At 41.4% G+C, this 21,485-nt stretch overlaps 1 protein-coding gene across 3 annotated transcripts in view; it reads right to left on the reverse strand.

Moving 5' to 3' along the window:
* Positions 1-509: 509 nt before the first annotated feature.
* LOC122642510 (magnesium-chelatase subunit ChlD, chloroplastic) overlaps positions 510-21,485 on the reverse strand; it is a 46,776-nt gene continuing 25,800 nt past the window's right edge. Inside the window, exons 6-15 of one of the 3 annotated variants that reach the window (XM_043836012.1) lie at positions 15,566-15,658; positions 14,413-14,508; positions 13,869-14,006; positions 13,562-13,759; positions 13,126-13,281; positions 12,588-12,695; positions 1,251-1,385; positions 1,017-1,178; positions 794-914; positions 510-708 (exon numbers count right to left, since the gene is read on the reverse strand). In XM_043836012.1, the coding sequence (XP_043691947.1) occupies positions 623-708; positions 794-914; positions 1,017-1,178; positions 1,251-1,385; positions 12,588-12,695; positions 13,126-13,281; positions 13,562-13,759; positions 13,869-14,006; positions 14,413-14,508; positions 15,566-15,658 (1,293 nt within the window). In that variant the 3' untranslated portion in view covers positions 510-622. Of the gene's footprint in view, positions 709-793; positions 915-1,016; positions 1,179-1,250; positions 1,386-12,587; positions 12,696-13,125; positions 13,282-13,561; positions 13,763-13,850; positions 14,007-14,412; positions 14,509-15,565; positions 15,659-21,485 lie in introns of all 3 variants that reach the window. The other 2 variants (XM_043836011.1, XM_043836010.1) reach the window with 2 other exon arrangements.

Below are 21,485 nucleotides of genomic sequence, written 5' to 3' on the forward strand. Positions count from 1 at the left end.
AAACAAATATCTAACAATCTCTTTATTTGACCTTGAACTTTTCTCCTTGGACGTGCTAAGCACCATCATTTTAAGGAAATCATATAATTAATCTTAACATTAATTAACAAGGAGAAATAAAGTCTGCTTTAATAAGATCATTGTGTTTGCCATATTATGGTCCAGATCCCCTAGAAAGCAGAATTGTGCCTGGCCCATTTTATTACTATACTCAGGAAAGAGGAAGCAACAATCAACAAATTGAAGAAACCAAGCCACAACCAGCCCAACATGGGCTTGTCTTAGGAGTCCATCAGGATGGTCCAAGCACATGTCCAGATAAAGGTGGGCTGCTTATCCTGGAAATCCTCTAGTGTTCACTTACAAGCTTAGGAGGCAACACTATCTGAAGTAGGGCTTCTTCTAGGTACCATTGATCAAACAAGCTATTCCAGCCCAGCATGTGTGTGACACATAAACACCGGAAGGGTAAATTACTAAAATATTGTGTGCGAAGAAGTGGGGTAATCTGTAAGAGAAGGCTGAGAAAATTTTCTCAAAATATTGTTTCTGCACCATATTTCAGCACAAGACAATGAATTTACAATTCTTAAGAGTAGGCTAAGAAGACAAATATTTCAAATCAAGAGCTCTTTAAGTCTGATAAAGCTGCTTTTGTTGTAGCTGAGATAATTGCATCCGAAGCATTTGGTAAGTAATAATATTTCCCTGCCAAATGAAATTGTTAGCCTTCGTGATAAATGCATCTCGTCGCAGTTTGAGAAAAAAATAAAGGAATACTCAATTAATGCACCTTGAGAAACTCTGGCAATCTCCTTTGCAAACCCGGTTGACACAAACTTGTTTTCAGTGTCAATAACAAGAAGAGACATCCCTGCTTTATATATTTTTCCCGCTACTTCAAGAATTTCATCCTTTGGTAAATATGGGACATTTCCAAGTAAGTCAATTTGTTCCACCTCTTCTCCAAAAGAACAGGAAGAAAAATGTTTCACATTCATAGTTTAAGATGTTACCTTTAACTCTTGAGTAGAAGGTCTGGGAGCATCAGCAGCAGCAGCAGCCTCAGGATCAGTAGATCTCTTCAGTGATATGTTGGCTCTGCCATCGGTTATTGCAACAATCATTATACGCCCAACATCACCACTCTTCTCTGCATTTAGTCCAACCCTAACAGCCTAGGCATAAGTGAGATGCATCAGAATGCAGTGATAATAAAATAATACGAGCTAACCTTATTTGAACAGTACCATGCTAAGACCATGAGCCAGAGGAGAACCTCCACCACATGGAAGTCTCTCAAGACGTTTTCTTGCCATTGCAATAGACCTTGAAGGAGGCAGGAGAACCTCGGCGGAATCTCCACGGAAAGGAATAATAGAAACCTGAGTACATTAACAAAAACCGAGTTAGATGAATGCATGTCCAGAAACACAAAGACTGATTGTATGATTATCTCATCATTTCATTTAAAACCTTCTTAAATAAGCTTCTAACAGCCAGTGGAAAAAGAATAAGATATCCCCCAAAAATATGGTGGGATCTGGTTTGACCCTGAAATTCCCAACTGATGGTGAAAATGAATGTAAGCCATTTCATGGAAATTATAATAAATAGCTCCTCTCCAGTTGTTGGAGAGGTCCAGCTAGAGAAATCAGAGAGAGGAGCCGCAGTCCCATAGCAGGCCGGCCTTCCCTCCTCTCTGTTTTCCCTCACTGGACTTCTCCAGTCATGGGAGAGGATCCTAACACAATTTTAACAGAGCAAAGGTATTTGGAACAGAAAACCACTCTCTCCATCCCCATACTCTTTTCATTTATAAAGCTAAGACATAAGAATATTAAGAACTCCATTCTAGTCTTTGATCCTTCCACTGGCCTACTAGTCAATGCCCAAACTTAAAATTCGAGTATTATGCCAATGATGAATTGATACCAGTTTCTGACCACCTCCCATCCTCCTGATACATACTGAAAACAGAAGGAAGAGTGATGCAGTTACATGCAGGAATATTTAGGATATTTTTGTGATTTCCTTTTATTATTTTTATTCATGTTGATTGAGTTGTAGGATAGGGTTTGATTCAAACTCTACTTCAGTCATTGAGTTTGAGAAGGTTTACTTGCTGTTACAAGTCTCTAAATATGTATGCAATTTATCACCATCTCTCTCTCTTTTGATTCCTCCCCTCTTTGAATCTTTTTTGATTTTCTCAGCATTTATTTCCAGTGTTTGTCATGTAGATTCAGTAGTGTTGGATTATTTACATTTGATGTGTACGTCCATCAAACCCAATTTAATTTTGTTGAGTTGTGTAACCCGATAAGGGTATTTTTGGTTTTTTCTGTCTATTCTCTGTAACTAGCATACTTGGCTATACAGGGACATATTTGTAATTCTGCCCTCTTACTGAAAGCTATAAATGAAAGGGGCTGAGTGAACAATTAATTCACTCAAGCCATTCTCCTATTTTCTGTTCTGCTAGCATGTTATCAGAGCTAAACCCTACTCTGATCTAAGTTTCCAAAACCCTCACCTCTTTCCATCGTTTTTTCCCTTCTCTCCTCCTTCCTTCAATCTCTTCTCTCCTCTTCTTCTTGGTTCCTCTCCTTCACCTTAGGACAGCACTAATGAGGTGATCTTATGATCTAGTTGCTGCCCTCAAACTTACCTCTTTTTCTCCATGTCATAAACCCTACCTCTACCCGATAGTTGCTGCCTTTTCCTTTTGCGATATTGAAGCTGTCCAAGTTTTTTGAAGATCAAGCCTCTTATCCCTTTGTAGGTTGATCTTCCCCTGATTGGAGCTTCTTCTGCAACCTTAATCAGCTTCTATCGACCTTTCCCATTCCTTTTTGAAGATCCCTAACCTCAAATCGATCTCACCTTTAGGGTTTTTTAAAACCCTGACACCTATCGATTTTTGGGTTAGGGCTGCTTGTTGTTGCTGCTTTTTTCGGAGGTGTTTACTACCATCCAGAGAATTCCTCGACATCAACTTCAGCCACAGGTTCTGCAAGTTTTTTGGAGATTCCAGATTTCCTTGTCTTGAGATCGATTTCTCCCTATATCGATCTCAAGGTTTTTTGGTTCTTCTTGGCTGACTACATCAGGTCCTTGCTTGCTCTCTTCATTGTTTGGCTGCCCCAATGACTGGCTCAGACTCCTCTTCTACAACCTCTGGGCTAGATGGACAGCCCTGGACAGATTTTCTTCCCCTTGCTGCTCCTATCAAACTCGATGGCACAAATTATCTCAAGTGGTCTCGGACTACCTATTTGACCATTGCTGGTTGTGGGCTTACTGGCCATATCCTTGGGACTAACCCCATGCCAGCTGAACCTGGTTCTTCGTTAGAGAAGTGGATGTCTCATGATGCTATGGTGATGATCCACTCTATGCAACCAGATCTATCCGACAATTTTTTTACTTCTGGAAACAGCCCATCAAATCTGGAGTGCTGCCAAGGAGCCTTATGGACGTGTTGGGAATGATGCTCAAGTGTATGAGATTCGCAAGAAAGCCCATGACACCCCTCAGAAGGAGTTGTCCGTATCTGCGTACTATGCTGCCCTCAAAAGCTTGTGGAAGCAATTGGATCATTACTCCGACTATCAGCCCTCTACGCTTACTGATATTGCTGCCTATCGTAAACTCGTCAACAAAATCCGTGTATACGACTTCTTGGCATGTCTGAATATGGAGTACGACCCTATTCGAGTGCAAGTGCTTAGCCGCTCTCACTTCCCTACACTAGAGCAGTCATTTGCTTTGGTTCATACAGAGGAGACTCGTCGGGCTGCTATGTTGCATACTCCTACTATTGATCGATCTGCCTTACAAACTACTTCCAGCCCCACTCCCATTATCATTACTGATGTTGGTAATGCTGCCTCCAAGGAGCCTTTCAAGTGTGAACACTGCAACAAACCCTATCATACCAAGGCTCAATGCTGGAAGTTACATGGGAAGCCTGCTGATTTTGAGGCGAAACGGGGCCGTGTAAAGTCCAAACCCAAGGCAAATCTTACGGAATCTACTGCTGCTACTGCTGCCCCCCTCTATCGACATTGGGCTTACTTAGGATGAACTCCTGGCTTTCCATCGCATGCTACAGGCCTCTTCCGCTGCACCTACTATGGCATCTGCACCTGCGACCCCTCCTGGTTCTCACTTTGCCTCAAGTTTTCCAGTTGGAAGTCATTGTGCATCAGCTGTCTCTGTCCCTTAGATTAGACTCCGGTGCCACTGACCACCTGACTAGTTCTTCCCATGTGTTTCATCAGTATTCTCCCTCTTTTGGCAAAGATAGTGTTCGAGTAGCTAATGGTTTTCTTTCTCCTATTAATGGAAAGGGTTCCATTCATTGCTTTTCTACCCTTACATTAAATTCTGTTTTGCATGTTCCTTCAGTTTCTACCAATCTTCTTTCCATTAGTAGTCTAACCAAAGATTTGAACTGCAAAATAACTTTCTTTCCCTCTCATTGTGTCATACAGGATCTGGTGAAAGGGCACATGATTGGGGGTGGTAAGGTACATGGTGGTCTCTACATACTTGACACAGGTCAGACTTGTCCACCGTCATCTTCATCCCCGGCTCATCAATTACATTCAGCCACTTCTTCGGATCTCCATCTATGGCATTTTTTACTTGGTCACCCTCCTCTTCGAACTTTAGCTTTTTTGTTTCCTCAGTTAGTTAAAGATTGTAACAAGGATGAGTTTTTATGTGAGGCCTGTGTTTTGGCTAAACAGACTCGTTCCACTTACTCTCCATTAAATAAAAGAAGTACGTCCCCCTTTGCTTAGTTCATACTGATGTGTGGGGCCTTGCCCATTGTGTTTCTATTCTAGCCATAGATGGTTTGTTTCCTTTATTGACTGCTTTACTAGGACCACTTGGGTGTATATGATGTAGCACAAGAGTGAGGTTTTTCAATGTATTCAGTTATTTCATCGTATTGTTCAGACTCAATGCCATATTAAAAATTCTACGGAGTGATAATGGCCGAGAATACATGGAAGGTCAGTTCCAAAACTATTTGGCTGAAAATAGCATCGTTCATTAGAGCAGTTGTGTAGACACTCCGGCCCAGAATGGAGTGGCTGAAAGAAAAAATCGGCACCTTCTAGAAGTGGCTTGGGCAATTATGTTTGCATGGCAGGTTCCTTCTCAATATTGGAGTGATGCTGTCCTCACCGTTGTCTACCTCATTAACTGCATGCCTACCCCTGTACTTGATGGAAGTGCACCTGTTGACCTTCTTCAAGGTTCTTCCTCTTTTGTGGTCCCCCCCAAATTTTTTTGTTATGTTTGTTATGCTCGCAACCATTATCTTCATGGCAAGCTCGATCCTCAAAGCATTCGGTGTATTTTTGGGCTTATCATCCACCCACTCAGCTTACATTTGTTACCATGGATATTATCTTCCATGAATCCCTAGCGTATTATTCTCAGCCACCTCTTTAGGGGGAGCATGATCCAAGTTTCGAAGATGTATCTGCTCTTCTACCGGTTTCTATTCAGGGGGAGCCTTCTTCTCCAGAACCTCCAACCTCAGTCTCCAGTATGATCCCTATTCAGGGGAGCGTAGACCTATAAGTCAAATTCCGGTTGATAAAGTCTATAGCCTAAAGCACAAAGAGCAAGTGAGACCACCACTACTGTACCACTTCTCCAATCGTCAGAACTTGATCCAGATCCAGACTCTACTACATCATCCGGTAAGGATCCTTCTCTTGATTTACCTATTGACCCGTAAAGGAATTAGGTCTTGCACCCAACATCCCATCTCCCATTTTGTTTCCTATGATGCTTTGTCTCCTTCCTATTGTGCATTTGTGTCCTCTCTTTCCTCTGTTTCTATTCCTCAAAAATGGTAGGAGGCAATTGTAGATCCAAAGTGGAAAGCAGCCATGATGGAAGAGATGGCGGCCTTATCCAAAAATGAGACGTTGGAGCTAGTGGTTCTTCCTTCGGGCAAGAAACCAGTTGGTTGTAAATGGGTGTTTGTTGTCAAGCAGTAGCCGGACGGAACAGTGGACAGATATAAGGCCAGACTTGTGGCCAAGGGCTTTACTCATACCTATGGGATTGACTATCAGGAGACGTTTGTCCCAGTTGCAAAGTTGGACACTGTTCGGGTTTTGCTGTCATATGATGTCAATCTAGGCTGGGATTTACAGCAATTGGATGTGAAAAATGCATTCCTTCATGGAAAGTTGGAAGAGGAGGTTTATATGGAGGTTCCTCCAAGTTTTTCTGGTGACAAGACTCATGGGAAGGTTTATAGGCTGAAGCGGGCATTATATGGGTTGAAGCAATCTCCTAGGGCTTGGTTTGGTAGGTTCCATAAAGTAATGATCTATGTAGGATACAAACAGAGCAATGCTGATCATACCTTATTCATCAAGCGAAATGGGGATAAGGTCACTCTTCTTATAGTCTATGTCGATGACATAGTCGTGACTGGTAATGATTCAGATGAAGTTTCTCACCTGAAGACCTTCTTGGGATGAGAATTTGAAATAAAAGATCTAGGACAACTCAGATACTTCCTTGGGATTGAAGTGGCCCGTTCTCCCAAAGGCATTTTTCTCTCCCTAAGGAAGTATGTTTTAAACCTAGTCTCAGAGACTGGTTTATTAGGATGTCATCCATGTGACACTTCTTTGGAAACTACTACTCGTCTGCAAGAGAAGGATGGAGATCTGGTTGATAAGGGACGATATCAACGGTTGGTGGGAAAATTAATTTCTCTCTCCCACATTAGACCGGACATTGCATTTGCAGTAAGCTTGGTGAGTCAGTTCATGCATGATCCCCACTCCACTCATATGGCTGTCGTTCTTTGTATTCTCCACTACTTGAAGTCAGCTCCAAGAAAAGGGATTCTCTTGTCTCCACATGATCATCTTCGCATTGAGGCTTACACGGATGCTGACTGGGGTGGTAACCCTGATAGGAAATCCACTGCAGGTTATTGTACCTTTGTAGGTAGTAACCTTGTCACGTGGCAAAGTAAAAAACAAAATGTTGTGGCAAGGTCCAGTGCTGAAGCCAAATTCTGTGCTATGGCCTAGGCCACATGTGAGTTATTGTGGCTTCAGAGTTTACTCTAGGATATTAGTGGTTCTGTTCATCGTCCAATGATGTTGTAATGTGACAACAAAACAACAATCAACATTGCCCAAAATCCAGTGCAATATGATTGCACCAAGCATGTGAAGATCGAAAAACACTTCATCAAGGAGAAGTTATAAAGTGGGCAAATTTGTATACCTTTTGTGAAGTCTGGTGATCAACTTGCTGATGTCTTCACCAAAGGGCTAAGTGGAAAGTTATTTCATCCTAGTTTAGTCAAGTTGGGCATGTGTGATATCTATGCCCCAACTTGAGGGGGAGTGTTGAGTTGTGCAACCCGATAAGGGTATTTTTGGTTTTTTTCCATTGTCTATTCCCTATAACTAGCATAGTCGGATATACAGGGACATATTTGTAATTCTGCCCTCTTATTGAAAGCTATAAATGAAAGGTACTGAGTAAACAATTAATTCACCCAAGCCATTCGACTATTTTCTGTTTTGCTAATAAATTTGATTAAATTGCCCACTTTTACCATTACTTGTTCACACTTATGGACAGATTTGGGCACCCTGTTCTAGGGTTGCCACATTATATATTTCTCTAATAGAGATTAGCATGGAAATATAAATGTGGACACTTAATTGTGCTGAACAAAGATCCATCAAAATTCCCAATTTGGTTGACCGCCATTTGTTCACAAGGGGAATTTCCGGTAGTTTATTTTCCTGTACTTGAGAGGCACTTACTGTTGCGTTTGTATTTCATGCAGTCATGGTGTTCCAATGGTTAATGTCTATTGACAGGATTGACTACACACCTGACGCTCGTTGTGTGGGGGTATATGCGTGAGTGACATAGTACTAAATCTCGCTTCGTTTCGGTGTTTCGGTCTGACCGAAATTTCCGAGATACCGAAATTGTCGAAATTTCGTCAAAATATGGTATTTTTTCTTTGGGTGTAAAATCCCAAAAATGACCGAGATTTCCGAAATTTCCGAAACGAGATTTCCGAAATTCCCGAAACGAGATGATCGAAATTTTCCAAATTTCACCGAAATTTCCAAAAATTTTGAAATATTGCATTTTTCAATTCGATGTTGCATTTCGTTTCGACTCGACCAAGATACTCAAAATCTCGACCTAGACGAAACGAGTTTTAGTACTATGCTCTGATACCAAGCTCTGTCACACCCCAAAATACCCCCTAGGAGGATTAGGTAGGTAACCCGAATTGCATAACGGCAATCCGCCAAATCCCACGGATCTAGAAGTAGTTATTACATTCACGGTCCCACATTCATCACTTTACCATAAGCAAGATCAGAGTGCTGCAGATAAACTATAATTATAATAAACAAAGAGAAAGCGTAGCAATACGGGAATGAAGGTGATAAATACATATACAAAGTGTTTTGAAACATTCCCACCCAGATACAACCCACATAGAGAAACAAAGTTAACAAAAGCTAAAAGAAAGAAATACATACATATATATATACAGGGTAAAACAACTCAACCCCAAAAAAAAAAAGAAAACTAAGACTGCACCACAAGCACGACGGGGATAAACTCCTAACAAAAACAAAAAGGAGTCCCCAAGACAAAAAGCATCAAGTGCACTCTTCACTGGTCTTCATCCATGACCATCGAAAATGCATGCATCATCGGCACGACCTCCGTCGGGGTCCACACCAATATCATCATAATAACCAAGGCTTTCCTCCTCATAATGAGCCTCCATGCCATAGCGGCATCCACCTGCAGAATCATCTAAAAGAAAAACATGTATAGCAGAGTGTGAGCCCCACTGAGCTCGTGAGCAAAACATATCATCATGCATGTACATGCAACCACAATCCACATCTAAATGATATGCAAGTCCAGATTAATTATTAGCCACCTAACAATACAACTAAGTCAGGTTAGTGCTACTATAATCCCCAATACATGTATCCCTAGTGTGGGCTTGGTTACCCCTTCTTACGATACACCCATTGAGTTGTCGGAAAAGATCAGCCGGCTCCAGCATCTCCCTACCCAGGTCAACCCGACCAATCCTCTAGATTAACTCCTGTGAGGTAACCGACTCAATATCAATTCACCCAAACCGGTGCATAATCATAATATGTGGCATTCCACCAAAAATTCACCTTTCGGTGCTTCCCAAGCTTGTAGGCCCGAGGCTTCCCGTCAAATCTACCCTGGGGCATCCCAGCTGTGCTAAGGCTTCCCGGCGTGAACGCCTCTAGGGTTTTACGGTAGTCCTCACAGTTATCCAACACCTGAACCCCTGTTGGCAAGGGTGCGTAGCACGGGTTATGAAACTCTAGCCCCATGTCTATATGGCATCGTATGAGTCGGGTGGTGTCAACCATATCCCATACTATGCTGAAGCCGGCTGATCTTCTCTGACAACTCAATGGGTGTATCGCGGGAAGGGGTAACCAAGCCCTCACCAGGGATATATGTATTGGGGATTGTAGTAGCACTAACCTGACTTAGTTGTATTGTTAGGTGGCTAATAATTAATCTGGACTTGCAAATCATGTAGGATCATGTGGATTGTGGTTGCATGTGCATGCATGATGATATGTTTTGCTCACAAGCTCAGTGGGGCTCACACTCTGCTATACATGTTTTTCTTTTAGATGATTCTACAGGTGGATGCCGCTGTGGCATAGAGGCTCATTACGAGGAAGAGAGCCCTGATTATTATGATGACATTGGTGTGGACCTTGACGGAGGTCGTGCCGATGATGCGTGCATTCTCTGAGTGAGGGTAGTCCTCGATAAGGTTTCCACACCCTGAAAGGGTGAACATCCAAGTGTGTGAGTTGTCGAAATGTGATTGGTCGGAATCGGAGGCCTCGATAATATTAGTTTAATATTATTATTTGAAAGGAGTTTCAAATATTTTAATTAATCATTGGTCCCGATACTTGCGGTTTATTGTACAATGCGCTTGCTTTATTAGCTGATTATTTAATTCCATACTCGTGACTCATGAGCGTGCATGGTGGAAGTTGGCAATGCTGGGGTAAAGTGTAATGAAAAATATCTACCATATAGGGTTTTCAGGTTACACCATTAGCAGGATCGTCCTTTTGTGCAATTAAGGACATCTTAATTGTTACCCTTTAGTATCACACCATGTGGTTCAATCTTGTCAGTGTATTTGGAATCTTCAAATTAGGGTTTTTCTATGACGTAGTAGAAGATAGGTGGACTAGATATCGTTCTAGCATGATCCTCGAATCCACAAGGTAGAAGATAAGGACGAAAATGTCAATTTTCAATAGATTTCAAGCTGAAAATTACAAACTCCAAGACCTTATATAATAGGTCAAATACAATTCAAAATTCAAAAAACTGTGCTAAAATTCAAAATTCAAAAATTGAGCCAAAATTCAAATTTAAAAAATTCGGCAGGCTTTTTCGCCTTCGAAACACACCCAAATGGCTGAAAAACGCATACATTAGTGCTAACTCCTGAAGAGCTCCTCGAGATCTTCGATTTGATATATCATTTGCCCCATTCACCTAATACTTCCGACCACTCCGGGTGGTTACTGGTAGGGATGTAAACGGATCGGATTTGGATCGGATGTGATCGGAGCCAGATATTCCCTGGCCGAATACGGATACCTCTAAACGGATTCGGATTCGGATTTTCGACCATTCGTTTACATCTTTGCCTTGTGTAACCCGGACCTTCCTCCCCCTAGCGGATACAATTCACTCTCAATCCATCTCTCAGATCATGATTCTCTTTTCATCATATTCTAGAACTTGTTGAATCTTCAAAAACCCTCAAAATCATTATTTATTTAATTTTTTATTATTAAGTATTCGGATTTTTTTTGGACGAATTTTAATCGGAGTATTCAGATTATTTTCCGGATATCTCTAAACGAATACGGATGTCCCTAAACGGATTTGGATTCGGATTTCGGATTTCGGTTATCCATTTACATCCCTAGTTGTTGGTCCAACCGGCTCAAATACTCATCTGATATCTCCTCTACATCATTTTGTTTAAGCGAAACATTGACCCTAAATTTAGTTGCACACACATCATTCACTTTGTTCAAACTTGAGAGGTAGGGAGAGAAGGTCTTATTCTTCCTCAAGAGAAAAGAGAACAAAGGAATTATTGGGCTTGAATGGAATCTGTAGACGGCGATCGTGCATACGTGCAACAAATCCTTTTGAGGAACGCATCATTAGTGCGTTCTAGGTAATCTTCTTCATAGTATCAATTTTGTTATTACATGTATTCATCGAGATCTTGTCTCTACAATTTTTTGTAACGGTATTCGTATGATTTCACTTTGCCACCGCTAACAAGTGGTATTAGAGCGGTGTTCTTCGATGAACACATGTTTTTGATCATTTGTAGATATAACTATGCTCCAGCTAGGGGTGTTCTTGGTAGTTGGTATTATGTAATTACTTAGGGATAGTTCTGTACTGTTTTAGTTTAGTTTCTGTCCTTGTAATTGCTCACTTTAGTTAATATATATTGTTGGATGTGGGTCTCGGCTAGACATTCTCTCTAGCGTGACTTCTCAGTTTTCTCCCCTCTCTTCTTTTTTTCTCTCTTATTTTTCTTCTTCTTGTTCTCTTCCTTGATTGTTTATGGACTGGTTTCTTAGTCATGATATTGTAACACATACAATCACTATTCTCTACAGACCTGGGAGGCTGTACAAGCTGGTCGAAACTAACATGAATTGGTGACCAACTAACATAATGAAAGATTACTAGAGTTCAAACAATATAGTACTAAGTAGAAACTGAAAGAGACTGGCTGACCACTAGAAAGTAAGAGACAAAACGAAGATGTTTGCAGGGACGGATGAGGTTTAGGGAAGAAGATTACTAGCATTCTGCGACAACAATAGCCTCATTCTGAATGGCATAATTCCTTTTGGTGGTGGTTCTTGTGAATGGATGTTTTTTGTGGTCATCATCCAAATATAATTTTATCAAACCCAAAGAGTTGGAACTATAGTTGGGTTGATATAAAAAGGAACCTCACATATAGAGCAAGAAAGAATGAAAAAGGAAAAGGGAGGGGGGGGAAGAAGGAAATATTGCATTATAAACAGAAGGATTTATTTTCCATCAAAGTATTGTTAAGAATGTTACTGATTATATACAGAAGGATTTATTTTCCATCAAAGTATTGTTAAGAATGTTACTGTAAAAATTTTCTTTGGATATTTGTCAATACTGAGTGCATATTACGTGCTCTCAAGCAGCGATAAAGTATTCTATTTGGTTTGACAGTAAAAGATGACTTATAAGCAATAACAACTGATTTTCATAATCCCATCACACTGAAACCTCAAAATATCAGTTATATATTCTCTTTACTTGGATGAGCAGACTTGATGCAAAAGATTCTATTTTTCTATTCTTACACAAAGTAAGTTAAATATAAATAATTTAGAAGGACATGATCAGGCAAATCTGGAAAGTTAATCTAATCTCACCTGGTCTCTGCTTGTATAACTCTCTGCAAGTAACTTAAGTGCTGCACCTTTTGCATTTTGCATTCGGTTCAATGCCATGCTCCCACTAGCATCAACTACAAATATTACCTGTCATGATCCACATATTCAGACAACTACCAGTCACACTATGCAGAGTTGCACAGAAATAGACTAAAGGTAGTTTCTCTAAGAAAACACTTCCAGTAATGCCAGAAATATGAATTAATATTTCATCCTATGTTTTCATATGAACAATGAGATCTAGAGTTAAAAGCTTTTCATTTCTTATTTAGGTACAATTATGGCATTCAGAGTGCCTTAACTGTGTTTTCTCATCTCAAGATAATACTCCAATCGCAGCCAAGTGTGACACTGCTGCTCACAACAAGTGTTTAGCCATTTAGGCTTTGATATGAGTTTGTAAACCATAGAATTCAACACTCCCATAAATGGTAAAACTCTAAAGGGAGCCTTTATACTAGATTATGTCAGCTTCAAACTAAACTGGCTAATAACTGAAATTATAAAGGATTATTACCAAGGCTCCTGCTTTCCGTGCCATTCGTTTAGCTCTCATATCAGTTTTCTCCACATATACTTTCCTATTCTTCTGAATGTCCTTCTCCCTACGCAACTTTTGGTATGGTGCAGCTGCTCGAAGGGTTGCATCAACAGCAAGTCTCTTTACAGGGCCCTATTTTTTTTTTGTTGGGGGGTGAGGTGTTGCAAAATCAGTTGTGTAAATTCCACAAGAAAAAGAGCTAATCAAATATACAAATATACGCACTCTAATATATCTACCACTTTCAGACGGTAGAAGTTTTCATGAAGCTAAATGTCTAAATAAGTTTCATCTTAGGACAAACTGCACTCTCATATAGTATTTTGGCCGTACAAAATTGACAATGGGCTACAAGTCAAGAGGACAAAAAATTCAGCTGTTCTGCATAATTGATTCCAGTAGGAAAAAAAACCTTTGGAAGCATAGGCTTAATATACCGGCCCCTATCCTCTGAAAATATAACGTTCTTGGCCCGTCCAGCTTTTCCTCGGCGCCTCTGTGCTTGCTGTGCAAAGAATAAAAGCTTTTCATCTACCAAACCACCTTCAGCATCAATGATGAACTCCTCAGGTATTTGTTCCTCTTGTTGTTCATTCTCTTGATCATTGTCCTCCTGATTACAAAGATAAGCTTCTATGACATTAAGCAAGAAGCAAGGAAAGAATCAAATAATTCTATCAATGACCCCGAGGGATTTAGACTTCAGAAACTAAAGTAACCTCCTCTTGATCTTCCTCATTCTGATCCTCTGCAGAATCTTGACTTTGTGGAGGGGGTGGTGGGGGTGGAGGTGGCTGATTTTGCTGTTCCTGTGGTTTCTCATTTATGATCGAGCGAGGAAGAATTACCAACTCAACCTGCAACAAACAGGCCATCAGAATAGAAATGGTGGTGTAACCAGGTTTGGCACTTTCCCACCAAAAGAAATTAAGAATAGAGCATAAAAGAGAAGACCAAGAAGCGGCAACGAAATAATATGGAAAAAAGTAATTGTAAGAGAACTGCTCCACTTCAATCATTAGTAACAGGAAACTTGCAAGAACAGCCACCTCCAATCAGTCAAATTTTGCTATATTTTTCATTCAGGCAGGAAACTATACTAGGACAACCACAATATCTTCAGGGAAAAAAATAGAACTTGCAAAATGCATCAAGAATTTTCATCAGCTAACATACATCATCGATGAATATGACAGTAGGTTTGTTCAATACAATAATTCTTCAAACAAGACAAGGCATATCACTTTTCAGAAAATACTTAACAGCTTTCTTGAGATCATCCACATTGACTTTTTCCCGTCCCTCTACAGCAGCTAAGCATTTCGCAACACGGGCAGCATAAAGTTCAGCTCTGTGTCCCTGTGAATCACAATAAAGGTCTAGTAGACTTGTAGAAGAAGCCAGATATTATAACCGGAAACCTTTAGCACAAATTGTTTTCCTAAGTTAAATTATTATTCTAGTAAAATTTGTAAAAAAATTCTTCTCACCATTTTAACTTTCTTCGAAGGTGACAAATCAAAAAACCATCTTGGTGTGAAAAATAAAATGAATCAACTCCCAATGGCTAGTTCTGGTGGATGCAAAGAATTGTAAAATTAAATATTTTAATAAGAAAAGATTAATAGCATAAACAGAGAATACTAACATTATCGAATTTCAGTTCGAGAAAAATATCCCCGTTTCAATACTTAGTAGATAAAGTTTAGTGGCTATTTTTAGTTTGTTTTTGAGTTGGTTACACAATTATTGCAGTTCCATTTTAGAAAGTTTTTATTTTGCTTTTGTTTAAACTTTATATTAATTTAAGACATTTTTCATCCAACCAGATGGAGCCTAAGCCATATAAAAATCCAGCTCCACCATTCCACTCTACTAAAGGGATCATCTACTTTTGACTCATGAGCATTTGTATCATTTCTCATCACTTAAACCGAAATCATTTTCAGCCTTCCACTTATCCTTTAGCACCTCCGATTTGCAACATGTTACTCCTCAGTGGTAGCATTAGTCTGTCTTCCATGCACATGAAAAACCACTGCAACCAACTTTTCCTCATCAAGATTATATCATCTTGGTATACTCTCGTTTGTATTTTTGATGGTCACTTCATGACTCTATTCCCTATAAAAATCTTGTTCTTGCAATACTGATTGGCTAAGTTCAAGATTTTGTACAGTGAAGAATGTAAATGGCACACTAAAAATAATGGTTGACTGCACAACAATAAGAAATAAGAGATAAAAGAGTTTATACTTTATACAGAATAAATGAAGCAGGTAATTAACAAAACCTCCTAGAAATTATTTAAATGTTTAAAGTTATGATTCGAACACATGTCTATAGGCAAAAGGGAATAGTCAACAACTTCTGCAGGTATATAAGGAAAATGATTGAAGAGTTCCAAAAAATGAACCTGGCAACCACCTCGTAGTGCTTCCATAACGAGATATTTCAATTGCTCCCTGCTGATACTGACATCTTTCAAATACTCCCTTGCCAAAATTATCTGCACCACCAAAAGATGTGAAAACTATGAACTAAATACCCAACTGACCAACTGAGTTTTCATCATGAACATTTACGAGCCACCAAAGAAGGGGAAGAAGAGATCAATGTGTTATACAACCAAAAGATGTGAAAACTATGAACTAAATACCCAACTGACAACTGAGTTTTCATCATGAACATTTACGAGCCACCAAAGAAGGGGAAGAAGAGATCAATGTGTTATACATTAAAGTATAACAAATTCGAAAAGACACTGCACTTCTCCATTAAGCCAACCTACAGCCTATTGTGAATGGCTGAATGCCAATATTACTTATTTGAAGTGAACATAGTTACATTTACATGTAGCTGTGGATCTCCAAGAAAATCAAGTTCAATTAACATATTCACCTAATTCAAAGTTACAATTCTAAAACGAAGTAAAATATTCAGAGTTGGGTTATAAAGTTTTTCTGTTGGGTAAACAGAAAACACAAAAAAGGGCGTACCCAGTGCACGAGGCTCCCGCCACTGCAGCGTCTGGGGAGATCATAATGTACGCAGCCTTACCCCTAACTTTCGCAGAGAGGCTGTTTCCAGGTAAACAGAAAACACACAACTCCATATTTCAAACATCAAAGTACCAAATACCAATTATGCAATCAAGTACACTTTTTGGGTGTAGGACATCTACTAACCATTGTCTGCACTCAGGACAGGCCTCAGAACTGCCAATTTATACATGAGAGTATGAGATAGGTGTGACCAACAGACTGCCAACATCTCTCATGGTCACAGCTATCTCATACTCTCATGTATAAATTGGAAGATGAGAAAAATATTGTGTTGCACAATGTTTGAGTTCAGATAGGAAGTAATATGAGTTCCCTCCCTCCCCTTCCTCCCCTCCCTCCCTCCCTCTCCATCCTCTCCGACCTCCCATCACTCCCCATCCCCCGCCGGTTCCAGTCCCTGGTCCTCTCTTTTCTCTTCTTCTCCTTCATCGAGTTCTGGACTCCCCCTCCACTTTGTTAAACCTTCTCTTGATGGCTCTTCTAAGTTTGCTCTCGGCCCCCAGAATCTACTATCTCCGCAAATCACCAAATGTAAGTCCTGTCTAGTTGGACACTTCCTTGGAGCTAGACCCTCTTTCAATATTGTTAAAGCATCTCTAACAAAGCAATGGAAAGCTCAAGGTTCAATGGAAACATACCTTCTGGAAAATGGACTGTTTAGTTTCAAGTTCTTCTCTGATGAGTCTAAAGCCCGTGCTCTCGATGGGCCCCCCTGGCTCGTTGGTACCAAGCCTATCTTCTTCGTCAATGGGATCAATATCTGCAGCTCCACAAGGTTGATTTCAGTTCTATCCCCCTTTAGGTTTCTCTGCCTGGTCTCCCTCTTTATTACTGGAGTACATATTGCCTCAGTATCATTGGTTCGGTTATTGGTTTCCCCCTCTACACTTATGCTCGCACAAAAAAAAAATTGGAAGACTTACTTTTGCCCAGATCTGTGTTGATGTCCCAGCAGACTCCCCCCCCCCCTCGTCCATCACCATCGTGGAAGATCATGGGTTCAGTTTTGATCAACCAATCCGTAATGATTGGTTTTCCCCACATTGTATTTCTGCAATATTTTTGGTCACGAATCCAAGACATGCTCTGGTAAGGCTCCCCTAGCCTCCTCGCCTCTGGTAGATGAACCAGATGTCTCTGATGCGGCACCACCTGATTCACAATCTCCTGCTACAGTGGGCCCTTCATCAGCTCCAGTTCCTGCCCCTATCGCCTCTCCACTCATCATTGGTGGCCCCTTCGTCAACTTCAGCTCGTACCTCCACCGATCGCCGCATGGATTTAAGCTCCTCTACCTCGGCTCATATCCCCGGTACTGCTCTCTATCCAACCCCTCCGCCTCATCCAAAGATCCTAGCAGTGGCCGTTTGAAGAATCGCTGTCGCAACCGCCGTCTCCAGGAACAACAGGCCTCTGGCTCACCACCTGGCAGGCCTCAACGCTCCTACCCTGCTCCCAAGATGGGCTTGGTCCTCAACAACTCCACTGCTATACCCCTGCTACCTCGTTTGCTTGGACCATTGGTCTCCAAAGTTTCTTCTAGCACTTTGGCTTCTCATCCTCTGGTCTCGTCGATTTCTCAATCGCAGACGCAGTCACTGTGTCAGCCTCAGTTGCAGTCGTTGCTGTCAGTCCAAGCCAAGGTCGTCTCTAGTGCTACAATCGATCCAGTGGTTCCTCCGTCTACAGATCCGCCAGTCCATAGTTCTGGTTTTGCTGGTGCTCCTTGCTGCCATCGATCTTCTGGTCTCTCAAGCTCAAGAGTTGTCAGAGGTCCTCTTTATCCGCCGGTCACAAGGCATCTGACCCCTCTAGTCTCGCAGGTCCCTGCTGCAGTTGGTAGTCAGAGCAAGTCTCGATCGCACTGTCATAGTCACTCCCTCAAAGGTAACCTCTCTCCTCGATTTCTTGCCTTGAACCCTTACACCTTTCCCCGACACCTGAACACTCTCTTTCCCCCCCCCCCCCAATCTGCTCCACTTTCCCTGGCCATTTAAACTGCTCACTTCCCCATCCTGAGGCGTCCTATCGTCATTCCCTCCCCCCTCTTACCTACCCCTCTTCTCGACCTTTCCCTTCTAACCTTAACCCCATTCCCCCCTTTAACCTTGGTCCACCCCTTACCCCCTCCCCCCATGCTCCACCTCAGTCACGACATCTCTTAACCCTCTTCTCCCTTTTTCTCTTGAACATCCTAACCCTGTCCCGACACAGGCCCATCCCTCCCCCAACCCATACCTAGCCCATCCTAACTTTAACCCAACCCTAGCCCACCCCTCTCCCAGCCCAAACCTGGCCCATCCCTCTTCTTGGTTTTCTCTTAACCCTCCCCTGAACTGACCACCCTTTAACCCTCCTTCCTTAAACCAATCCCCCCTTAACCAACCCCTGAACCGGTCACCCTCCAACCCTTCTTCTCTAACCCAGCCCCTCCCCTCCCCATTGTCCAATGTTCCCTTGTCGGATGGGACTTCCACCCCCTTCCTTGCCCCTTTCCTGGTGAGACCCCCCTCCCCCTCCCTTTCGTTCCCCTTCCACTTGAAGGCTGTTAACAAAACTGATTTAGGAATAATGCTTGAATGATCTCAGACAGACCCCAAGCCTTTATTTATAATAAGGAGTAAAAGTTACATGGACAAATTGTCCCTAACATAGTTGACATGGCTGTACATAAGATAGAACATAGTAAAAACTCCAGAATACCCCCCACGGTATTCTGGCCCATACAATCCAACACTCCCCCTCAAGTTGATGCATATATGTCATGCATGCCCAACTTGACTAAAATAGGATGAAACACTTTACCACTTAATCCCTTCGTGAACACAACGGCTAATTGAGCAGCAGACTTCACAGATGGAACATACATAAGTCCAGCTTCGAGCTTCTCCTTGATAAAATGTCGGTCAACCTCCACATGCTTAGTACGATCATGCTGGACAGGATTATGAGCGATGCTAATGGTCGCTTTATTATCACAATATAGCATCATGGGAAGATGGACAGCAACACCAATATCCTGCAACAATCCTCTAAGCCACAAAAGTTCACAGATTCCTTGTGCCATGGCATGGAATTTAGCTTCAGCACTGGACCTTGCCACAACATTCTGCTTCTTGCTACGCCATGTCACAAGGTTGCCAACCACAAATGAACAATAGCCAGAAATGGATTTTCTGTTAGTAGAGCCAGCCCAATCGGCATCAGTATAAGCTTCAACTTTTAGATGACCACCAGGAGATAAAAGTATCCCTTTTCCTGGAGCAAACTTCAAGTATCGCAAGATGCGAAGAACTGGATCCATGTGAGAGGAATAAGGATCATGCATAAACTGGCTTACCAAACTCACGGCAATGGCTATGTCTGGTCGTGTATGAGAGAGATAGATCAACTTGCCCACTAAACACTGATAACGACCTTTGTCTGAGTAAAGCCCTTTGCAACCAAACGTGCTTTGTATCGATCCACTGTTCCATCCGCCTTCTGTTTGACCACAAACACCAATTTACATTCCACTGGCTTTTTTCCTAGACGAAGAGCCACAAGATCCCACATATTATTTTTTTTCAATGCTCTCATTTCTTCCAACATTGCTACCTTCCATTTTCCATCTATAGATGCTTCCTCCAATTTTCAGGAATGGAAACAAAAGAAGGAGAAGATACAAATGCACGAAAAGAAAGAGAAAGAACACTATAAGAAACGAAACGAGATATGGGATGCAGAGTGCAAGTCCTAGTACCATTGCAATGAGCAATAGGTAGGTCGGAGGAAGAAGGCTTACCAGGAGAAGAAGAATTTGGATCCTGAGTCGACAGCTGGATAGGTATTGGTGCTACAATGGATTGAAGCTGCCCTTTGCTGGAACATCTCTTTTTATAGGTGATAATGTTAGAGTCGTCAATTCTCTTCTGAAATTTACTAATGGTTCTCTGTACTAGTGTCAACTCCCCCTGAATAGGAACATCACCACCATTTGTTTCCATGGTCTCTCCTGTAAAGGATTCCCTTCGGGTGAAGGGGCAGCAGTCATTGGAGGCTGGGCAGCAGCCATAGAAGGCTGGACAGCAGCCATAGGAGGCTGGGTAGTAGCCATAGGAGGCTGGACAGCAGGCATAGGAGGTAAAAGAAGGGGAACCTCAAAAGAAGGAACCACATCTTAACTCAAACTCTCCCCCTGAAGAGGTGGTAAAGAATAATAGGAAAGGGTTTCATTAAAAATGACATCCATACTAACCATAGTATGACGGGAAGGAGGATGATAACACTTATAACCTTTTTGGGTTGGGGAATAACCAAAAAAAATACATCTTAACCCACGGGGTTCAAGTTTGCCATGAGATTTTGTATCTCTAGCATAACAGACACAGCCAAACACCTTGGGTGGAATCACAAAGGAAGAATTCCCAAGTAAAACATCCACAGGACTACAGGAATCAAGTGCCCGGGAAGGCAATCTATTAATGAGATAAGCTGTAGTGATGCAGATTCATCACCGAAATGGGCTTATTTCTTTAGAAATAAGTCTAGGGTTGGGATATATATATGTTGGGCCTTTGATCCCAAGGGTTTTCTATGTAATAGGCCACTTTAATGAGCCTAACTAGGAGTATATAGGTTGCATACGGGATTAGCAAATACTTAGTTTATTTTTATATTTTTTTAATTGAACCGGTTCAAATTGGTTCAATTTAAGTGATCAAGTGGCTTGGTTAAGTGGTCATGTGATGTAAGTTGGGCAGGATTAGGACTCTATAAGCCCAGCCATGTTTTGAGTCAATTTCTTTTAGTATTTTAGTTTCCTAGTCAGTTTAAGTTACCTAATAGGTTAAGGATTGGGTTAGGCCTTTCATTTTTAGAGTAGAAGTCTATTTTTTAGTCTTTTATATAAGGTTGTAAGGGGGCAAAGCCTTGAATACGAATTTGATTAATGAAAAGCTTTTGTTTGCTGCAATTGTTGCTGCCCTGCTCTGTTGAGTGTTGCTCCTTGTGAGTGTGCATCCTTGTGGTTCTATCAAATTGGAAAGGGACTGGTGGAATCCGGTTGACTCCTTACGCCGTGACGGCTGGGAGGATCTTCTTCAAATTCGAAGGTGGCTTTATCCTTCACAACTGTCGAAGCTTGCTGCCAGTGGAATCTCCAGTAAGTTTGATGCCAAAATTCTTCTTCTAATTCCTCTACTACCTTCCCTAATTGATCCCCCTTTATTTTTGCTTGAATTCCATTAAACTCTAGATCTTGCTGCTCAGCCATATTTGTCCATCAAAACC

The sequence above is a fragment of the Telopea speciosissima genome, chromosome 10 (genome assembly GCF_018873765.1).
Source record: "Telopea speciosissima isolate NSW1024214 ecotype Mountain lineage chromosome 10, Tspe_v1, whole genome shotgun sequence".
In the NCBI taxonomy this organism is placed as follows: Eukaryota; Viridiplantae; Streptophyta; class Magnoliopsida; order Proteales; family Proteaceae; genus Telopea; species Telopea speciosissima.